We start from the raw sequence: 9,416 nt of genomic DNA, 5'->3' as shown, positions 1-9,416 counted from the left end.
CACCGCAACATTTTTCTTTTCGTTTGCGAGCCGTGTGAAAACGAAAAACGAAGGGATTGAAGAACACAGAAAGCCAAGTCTAGTCAACTTTTGTGCCGTCTGCTGAAGTCTGTTGACGATCGTGAGCATGCGAGGTTAAGGTGATGCGATCTTCCTGAACATTTTCCTTCGTTGTATCGCTATGGCGGACAAGATGAAAATGACATTGGTGTCCGAACTTGAAGGACACAAAGACCGTGTGTGGTGCGTCGCGTGGAATCCTGCGGGAACCGTGTTGGCTAGTTGCGGCGGCGACAAAAGCACTCGTCTCTGGGCGCTCGAAGGTGGGACATCCGTAGTTCCTCGGTTCACTACACTTTCTTGCCATTTTAGATAGATGACAAGCGGCCAAAGTGTTATGATCTTGTTCGTGATGGCAGCAACGGTCCTGTTAATATGAGATGATCAAAACTGAACAAGCCAAATCGGCGCAAAGAAGCGCCACAGCTCCCTACGTTGTCGTTGCGGCTGTGTTGGTGCCGCTTTGTTATTTGTTTAGGTTGTCTGCCACGGAATAAAGCTAAATGATAATCTATCAGAGCGCGGTAAACACTTCGGCCCAAAATAAAACTGCGGCCGCCGAGACGTTGAAACTGCTGTGGTAACCGGTGTATTACGCGACGGTTTCCTGATCTAGCAAGGAGAAAAAATACTGACACATTGCGACGAGAGACGCGTTGCTGGTTTCAGCGACGAGCGCGTACGTAACACTTGCAGCGATCATCTCCATCAGCCAGTTGGCGTTGGAACAATTCACATGCACATACGATTGGGGCTTTTATTACAATATCTTATATGACGTACACTTGCCAATATAACCTATGCATATCACCTACCATCGTGAGACGGAGGATCAATCTTCCCTCCGGACACGAATGATAATTTTTTTAATTGCTGGCTATTTCACATGACCAAGAAAGTCCAGGATGGCTTGTTAAGAAAGCATCACTTAAAAAAACAAAGATCAAAAGCATTATGCTGCCATTATCTTCAATACAATGCTCTGAGACGTTAACACCGATTGAACATTTTGTGGTAACGGGAGCAATTTTAAGCGTGAAACGTGATGAGATTTGCTGTTGCTGGCCTAATTATGATCATTGTAAATGATTACAGAACCATTTGTTGTTTTCACTATATTGATGGATTCCTTGGGGTTACTGCTTGTAATCTAGAATGCGGTTGCTTTTGTCAGTGCCAGCACAACCACATCCAGCAAACCTGGGACGGGCACTGAAGCACTTGCAGCCACCGTCCACATTAGTCGCTCATTACTGCCCTGCATGCCTCCAGGTGGTGCATGGACATGCAAGGCTGTGCTGCTGGATGGACACCGGAGGACCGTGCGTAGTGTCGCGTGGTCCCCATGTGGCAGCCGCCTTGCCTCAGCAAGCTTCGACGGCACTATTTGTATATGGCGGATCGACGGGGAGTCGCGCACTTGGGAGAGTGTGGCCACTCTGGAAGGACACGAGAGTGAGGTGAAGGCTGTTGCATGGTCCCCCTCGGGACGCCATCTGGCCACCTGCGGCCGGGACAAGACTGTCTGGATATGGGACGGTGAGCGATTGGATATGTGACTGCGGCCGCAAAGGGTCTGACAGATAAGAAAATGACAGCATATAACGCAGCGGGTAAACATAGGAAAAAAGGGACAGAGTAGAAAAGAGCGCTGGCTTCCAACTGATCTTTACTTTGCAGAAGAGCGAAATTTATGTGCAGAAAACAATAAGTACAAGCCTAATAAAAACATTGTCAAGTCAAAGCACTTTTAACACGTGCCCAGTATTTCCCTACAACCCGGCCAAGTAATCACGCTCAAGCAGTAACAGTGAAAGAGCTGTGACAGTTGCACTGTCACGGTTTGAGTGTGATTACTTGGCCGGGTTGTAGGGCAATCGTGGGCACGTGCTAAAAGTGCTTTGAATTGACGATATTTTTATTAGGCGTGTACTTACAGTTTTCTGTACATACTATATATTTTGCTCTTCTGCAAAATAAAGATCAGTTGGAAGTCAGCGCTGTTTTTCTACTCTGTCCCTTTTTTCCTATGTTTGCACGCCATGTTATACATCGTCATGGATCAAAACCAACTTGCCCGACCTTCTACTCTTGTACGGATAATAAAAGCAATGCATGTTGTACTTTGTCAATCATGACTGTTTTGGAATGGCGATGTCACTTCTGGTTACCACTTTGTTTGGTTCCAGTTAGTTTCGTGCGAAACGTACTGTGCAATTTGGTGATATTGATAAATGTCACCAGTTGGCACTAGTGCTATGCTAAAGTACCAGTCTCCCACTGTAATGCACGTCAGCGCGCTCGCTGGTACAAAAGGAGAAAGAAAGCACTTAAAGCGTGTGGCAAATCCCTGTAACCCCTCTCGTACTTGACGGATTCTAAAAATTTTTGCAGCAGTCCACTCGTGAGGCGATAAGCTCTCTTAATGAAGCCATTAGACGATTACTTGGAAAGTGTTGCAGGGCCCCTTTAAGTTGCCAAGACATCATGTTGAGGCGCTAGGGCAATAATGCTGTGGTGACCAAAGAGAGGCTGGGCCTCATGTATCAGAGTGGTAACAGGTTTCAAATTACCATAAGGAGACCTATCAAAACATCACATGCCAAGCTACACCTTGGGAGTAGTGAGCAGTTCTGGTGGATTTATCCAGTTGTCGCCCGTTGATGGTGCACACTCAGCCACCACTGCCCAATGCAGTCATCTGCTTGCTAAGACCAAAGGCATTCCATAACATGTTGATGTGCCCTCCTTGGCCCTTATACTGAGCCGGTACATGGGAAAGGAGTGCTTGTCCGGTGCATTTTCTTAGAGAAATGTATGAGCATTTGTACATCTAGCTGAATTGCTGAATATGTCTGAAGCTGACTTGCCCAATGGGAATGGCATACTGGAAGCAAACAGTCGCGGAATGGCCACTGTGGTCGTGATTGGTATAGTGCATATTTATTTCGTCTGTGAGAGCCGACTGCTGTTATATACAAGCTTGTGCTGCATACACACTGCTCACACTAAAGCAGTGAATGAGCAGGTCTCTGTGATAATTTTTATGCTTTGACTGATCAAATCTGTGCAATACATTTTGTATTAGGTAACACAGAGGACAGCACTCCATTTGAACGAAATTCATGCAAGAGCCCATTGCCTTTCATTCATTGAAGGCTGCAAGGGCTTCCCTTTTCTGTACCTCTCAGAAGCCAGAAGAGGTTGTTCATGATGAAGCTCCAATCAATGGTGCTATTCTTCTATCATAATTTTTTTTATTTCATGGGAATGCCGAGGGATTAGTCACAATACCGAGAACGCAGCCTCTAGTGACAGCCTTCGCGCATGCTGGGAAGCCGCGCTGCTCAGCTCTGCCCTCGAGGATCAGCTCTGGGCTGTCGAGCGGGCCGAGGAAGCCGCCAGGGTTCAAGGACTCCTGGCCGTCTCAATGGCCCCGCCCCACCAACTCGCAGGACTTGGAATAAAATTATTTTCTTCCTTCCTTGGCAGTATGCCTACCATTCTGCTGAGATAGTGTGCCAGGCTTTGCTTTGTTTAGAAGTAAAACAGATCTGCGATAGTGGTCAATCAACATGCACTGTTGTCGTGGTGGATAGTTAGGTTTATGACAAGCTACTGTGATAAAAGGAAAGGAGGGCGAATGGCATTTTTGTTTTATGCTTGCGGAGTTGCAGATCTATAAAGTGCGATCACCTCTTTGCTCTCTGTTTCAGTGGTAGACGATTTGGACGAGTTCGAGTGCGCATCTGTTCAGACATGTCACACCCAAGACGTCAAAACAGTGATATGGCATCCGACAGAAGAGGTATGTGAGAATACTCGGAACTGAATTTCACACTTTAATTCACACTTTAAGGCATTATACCTATTAAGTGCCCAAACTTGTTATTCCAAAGACCTCCGCTGACTGTATTATAGTGGTTCTCTGTAGTCGAATGCAACTTTAGAAGGCTGTGGCATTTCCTCCTCAAAGGCAGGTGCACACAAGCCTGCAGCAATGGACGTGCACTCCAGACTCGCGTCATTAGCCTGAAGGCCAGTGACCCTGCATTTGTTTGTTGTGTATCATTTGTTGTGTCAGTTAAAAGCAGTTGTGAACCACCTTTAACTGACAGACCAATGTTGTACCGGAATCTTAATAAGGTGTCCAGAGAGATTGTGGAGGCTTTTTTGATTCAAAAGAATGATCTCGAGTGTGTCAGCCAGCCTTCCCTGAGCCTACACCCCTGTGAGTAAGCATTCTTTACAGCTAACCTGGCACCTACGCTTTCAGCGTGAAAAAAAAGTCTCTAGTCTGAGCACGCGTTCCGTAATCGCTTGTGTTCAGTTAGTGGCTCATCTTGACTGCATTGCCTTTTCCTTCTATCATTTTTTGTGAGGGCCGATCAAGACGTTGTGGTGTCATGCTATTCATTGTGGGATGAGATGTACTTCCTTGGGTGACAATGGGGTGTTTTGATCTTTGCTGGTTGATAAATAGGTGTGTATTCTGAGAATAAATTTTAGTTTGAAGTTAGCACTCGTCTCGTGTTTATGTTCCTGGCTTGTGTCTACGTATTTTTTGCGCTACCTGCTCTATTTCTTTAGGCACGGAGGCGATCGGCTGCCGCGCTTTGGTCGTCTGGGCAGGGCCTATCCGGACTTCTTAAGTTGTATTCGACTATAGGGTGTAAGAACTACTGTGTCATTAATCAAGTCATCGTTGTGGGGCACTTTCTGTATTTCTTGTGAATGGCACATGGGTTCTCAGGTATACAGTGTACATGATAAAAGGTGCACTGCAGAGTCACTGCAATTCAAAACTGTTCCAACCTTTTCTATTCCATGTTTGCTGTTAGTGCCCTGTGATTGGTCAAATTTTTTCAGGCAGTACTCACTGTGCTTCTCTGTCTCATAATGTAATGAAAACAGTGAGGCCAAACAGAGAAGTTAACAACAGAGTCTGCTGATATTTTCTGTAGCCACATTGAGGTGGTGCCACTGCCTGTACGCAGTTTTTTGATCATTCACCCTGTTGAAAACATATATCGACAAGTCAGCTAAAATGTGTCACATTTACCGTGGCAAAACAAAGTGAAATGCGGTCTCATCAGTACATCTGGTGGAACCATATGTGTTTATGTTAGCATTACCATTTTCTTCCCTCCGGCTTTACTAAAGGACTAGCTTGTGCCATACCCCATCTTAGCATTAGCATTGAGGCTCACGTTAACTTTAGTATTTTATACTATAATACTCCCATGTGTATTTTATACTTTATACTCCCTAGTGTATTTTATTTATTTTTTAGTAATACCACAGGCGAATCTCTGGTCCAAACAGGAGGGGCATTATAGCAAGGAAAAAGAAAATACAGACATGCATACATAATGTTGCATAATATGAACATACGGCGTAATAAGAAGCGGGGATCACACTTCAGCATTGCTAAAGTTCAGAACACTGGTTTACCGATAGAACCATGAAATCATTTGACTGAAATACACCAATGGGAAGTAAATTCCACTCCATTACAGTACGAAAGAGTATGCTGGGAGAATGAAATAAATGTTAAGTTGAGATTAGTATCCATATGGATAGTCTGCCTGTAATAAACAAAGACGCATGAATAATGAGGCACAGGCAAAGGGCCTGTCTAATTGTTTCACATGCAGTACAGTTGTCAGTTATTCTGTGGCAAGTCGAAATTTTGTACACTGGTTTACATGCTTTTGGCATTCCATAAGCACAATGACTCTACGTGATCACTCAAAACGATCAATTGCAAGCCACTGCATGTTACAAACCATAATCGCAGGAGCTCGTGTCTGCCAGCTATGACAACAGCGTGCGTGTGTACGCCGAGCAATTGGATGACTGGGAGTGCGCGTGTTCAATGTTCAAGCATGAGAGCACCGTGTGGTCAGTGTGCTTTGATGGCCGGGGCCACCGCCTTGCCTCTGCCAGTGCTGACGGCAGCGTCCGTGTTTGGAAACGACTCCAGGGAGCACCATCAGGAGACGCCCGCTGGGAATGCGAGGGCACGATTGGCACGCTGCACCCACGGCCCGTCTACAGTGTCTCTTGGTGAGTGGCTGAAGTTTGAGAGCCTCCAGGTAGTCTCTGCGACGCGACTTGCCACAATGTCTCAGTGGTCGAGTGCGTGCCTAGGAAGCAGCACTGTATTAATTTCTGGCCATCTTCAGTGTTTCTGCAACCGCTCATGGCACTGAGCAATGCATGTGTCGGTATTGTTATTGTGCAGAAGCAAGTATAGTCAAACTGTTAGTTAAGCATCAAGCTGTTTGTTAGGTGAACTTATGCCCATATTAGCAATGTGCAAAATACAAAGATAGTGACAAGCACAGTCATCAAACCTGTTCCCGCAGGTGAAGTTTGTCGACATCTTATATATGTATATCACCATATGTCATATTTCTGAGTAATTATTTACTGATGCTCGCAAACATTCGAAAATGTAGAACAGTGTTTGAGTTGAGCAAGCAGTGTTATTTGACAAAACTAGGTGACCGTGATAAAGAAATTTCCGACACTACGTGCACTTTGCACAGAGCAGCAGCGTGATAGCAGGGATAAAACAGTGAAGATGGTCACTGCACCTTGCCCCTCTCCCCCCCTTCCCCGCCAAAAAAAGAAGAAGAAAACATTTTGAATGACAAAGCTGCCACCAAATTGTTCTAGTATGGCCCTGTCATGGCCGGTCTAGAAGCCTAGAAGGGGGAGATGCGCGTCGCGTCTCCCTTCTGGTATGATCCCACTATCCACTTTTGCTTATTCCCTTCGCTAGGCTGCGCATTCTGGCGTTGCAGTCGTATGTGTGGAAAACTCCAGTGCACAGGGGACTCTTGGCATCGAGACATGCTCAATACAATAAAAAAAAAAAAGTTCAGGGGCCTTCCCCTGTTAAGAAAATGGGGAAAATGGGGGCAAGCGAAGCTTGACTACTTCTCTTTCTTTCTTTCTTTTGTTTCTTTCTTTCTTTCTTTCTTTCTTTCTTTCTTTCTTTCTTTCTTTCTTTCTTTGTGCACGATGCTACGCAGTTGGCATCGTGCCAATGACTCACTTTCCGGCGCCGGCAACGGAACCTGAGTTCATGCGTTCATATCCAGGCAGCAATGAAATGCGAAAACGTGAAATGACAAGTGACCTCGATAATAGATCAGATTGCCACATCAGGAACAGCTGATCGCCGATAAGCCCCGATTGAGACAGCGTCAGTTATTGGAAAACTGTGCATCATACGCACTGGGCCTTCGAGGGCCGCACTTCTGTACACTCAAAGAATCGATTCGTTCCGGCGCCGGGTTTTCGCATACGACAGCGCCGCCACCGAAATTAACTCATAACAAGGATGACTTGAAAAAAAAAATGCTCTAGTTTGTCCGCCTTGCCTTGAGAGAAACTAGCTGTTGCAGACAAACGGACTTTATGGTTTGCTACTTCGGTTTAGCTAAATCTAGTTAGAGAATAGGCGAAACGTATCATAGCGACATTTATACATACTAGATAACATCAATGTGTAGCGCTACCGGTGCTACTGCAGTGCCAGTCCGATGTATGATGGTGGCAGTTTGCATTTAGACATTGCTACTGATCACCCAGCCCACCTAGCGGACAAATCAACCGTCATTCAGTCACAGACAGTTCGCCCCCATATATGTCACCTTCTTAGATGCGGAGCAGCTCAAGGTGGGGGCTTTGTCCATCTCTCCCGCGGCGTCCACACCCCCACTGCGTATGCGCGTCCCCTCCTCCCCTCTCTCCTCTCCTACGCTCTCCCCCTATCGCACGCCTCATTCTCTCCTGCGCAACGCCGCGATGAGCGCCAGCGTCAACGCCGCCGTCAGCGTTAGCGCCAGCACAAGCACGCTAAGGGAGGCGTCCACACCCCCACTCCGCATGCGCATCCCCTCCCCCTCTCTCTCCTCTCCTACGCTACCCCCCTCGCGCGCCTGTCAACTGCGTTCCCCGCTCGCCCTGTGAGAATTAACGGCCAGGCTAGAGGGAAGACACGACGCGCGTAGCGTTCCTCTTCGCGTTCCACGACGCTTTGAATGGATGGATGCAGCTTACGGCGCGGGACTTCGCCCCAGCTTAAGAACCTGGCGAGCCAGCTCCTAAAAAAAATTATACCATCTCCCACTCAAGCGAACCATCTCCCCGCTGCTTCGCATCCACACATGGTTCCCTTTAGCGGGAGATGGTGAGTGAGTGAAACAACTTTATTGACGATCTGGCATAAAGGGGGGAAGGGGTAGAGAGATGGTGTAATTTTTTGTCATTTCGATTTGCAGGTGCCCGCTTACCGGCTTACTAGCCACCGGTTGCGGCGACAACGGAGTTCGCGTGTTTGTTGAAGAGCAGTCCGGCTCCGGAGAGCCTTCTTGGCGGTTAGCGTGCCACGAATCGCATGAACAGGACGTCAACTGCGTCGCCTGGAACCCGTCCACGCCTGGTCTCCTCGCTTCGGCTGGGGACGAAGGTCGGGTGCGCATATGGCAAATCGAGCCGCCGCCGCCATCGGCCATTGACTAGAACGTTCTGTTAATAAATATCTGTTGTGTTGTGTACATAGCTCGTGTGTATTCTCTTCCAGCTCTCCTCGCTGCCATTTGGAAGAATTTGTCTCACCTGCGCTTCAGAATGTGCCCGCGCTGTGCACACGTACCTATCGCGAGTTGCATGCGAGGCAAACCCATATAGATGGAACACCCCAAACCAACTCCTGGCTACGCCACTGTCGGCAGGCATCCTGGAACCTAACAAAGAGGGCGAACTTCGGATTTCAATCGCAAATTGCAACCTGAAGGCTTCATACTGCCTGTTGCCCTTCGTTTCCCACACCTTGCACATTTGAAAACGTGTCTGTGAGTTGAGTGCTCCTAGATAATTGACGTGGGCATCATGAGTAAGGCAAGTGAAGTGTGCTAAACATGTTTACAGGGAGGATGCCGCAGGGCCGCTTCGAAAAGCCTTCTACAAATGCGCACAATGCTGCTTATTTTCGAGCGCGCACGCTTTCGAATGTCGACGCCATCGCGTGCCGCTCACATGCGCGCCAACCTTTGTGTTCGCGCCATCGTGGCGCAACAGGAATTCCTTGTTTGTGTACATTGGCCGAGTAATGAGTCCAGGATCGGGGCAGTTTTAAATGCGTGGAAGCACTTTAAGGGCCAGGCTTGTAGTTTATCCACTGTCTCATCATGTCGCATGGTTGGCATGGTCACGCAGTGCTCAATACAGGCCTAAAACAAGGCTAACAATGCTCAAAAGCAGTTCAAAATAAACTAGCAATGTCTAAAATAATATGAACTACAGAAATAACCAAGAATTAATCACAATAATTTACTTAA

The 9,416-nt window shown here is 47.1% G+C and overlaps 1 protein-coding gene across 1 annotated transcript; it reads left to right on the top strand.

The window, feature by feature from the left end:
• The first annotated feature begins 97 nt into the window (after positions 1–97).
• Positions 98–8,637, top strand: LOC119393964 (probable cytosolic iron-sulfur protein assembly protein CIAO1 homolog). The gene is made up of 5 exons (XM_037661168.2): positions 98–323; positions 1,333–1,599; positions 3,777–3,868; positions 5,861–6,129; positions 8,358–8,637. Exons 1-5 carry the CDS (start codon positions 182–184, stop codon positions 8,596–8,598), a joined length of 1,011 nt encoding a protein of 336 aa, XP_037517096.1. The 5' UTR covers positions 98–181; the 3' UTR covers positions 8,599–8,637.
• The last annotated feature ends 779 nt before the right edge of the window (positions 8,638–9,416 follow it).

This window comes from Rhipicephalus sanguineus, chromosome 5, assembly GCF_013339695.2.
Source record: "Rhipicephalus sanguineus isolate Rsan-2018 chromosome 5, BIME_Rsan_1.4, whole genome shotgun sequence".
NCBI classification, from domain to species: Eukaryota; Metazoa; Arthropoda; class Arachnida; order Ixodida; family Ixodidae; genus Rhipicephalus; species Rhipicephalus sanguineus.
This window is presented reverse-complemented; position numbering and strand designations above follow the sequence as displayed.

Excerpts from the sequence above, each read along its gene's own strand:
- LOC119393964 (XM_037661168.2), top strand. The coding sequence starts at position 182 with ATGGCGGACAAGATGAAAATGACATTGGTGTCCGAACTTGAAGGACAC. Across the intron at positions 324-1,332 it reads TCGTCTCTGGGCGCTCGAAG|GTGGTGCATGGACATGCAAG; the intron begins GTGGGACATCCG and ends GCATGCCTCCAG. Across the intron at positions 1,600-3,776 it reads GACTGTCTGGATATGGGACG|TGGTAGACGATTTGGACGAG; the intron begins GTGAGCGATTGG and ends TCTCTGTTTCAG.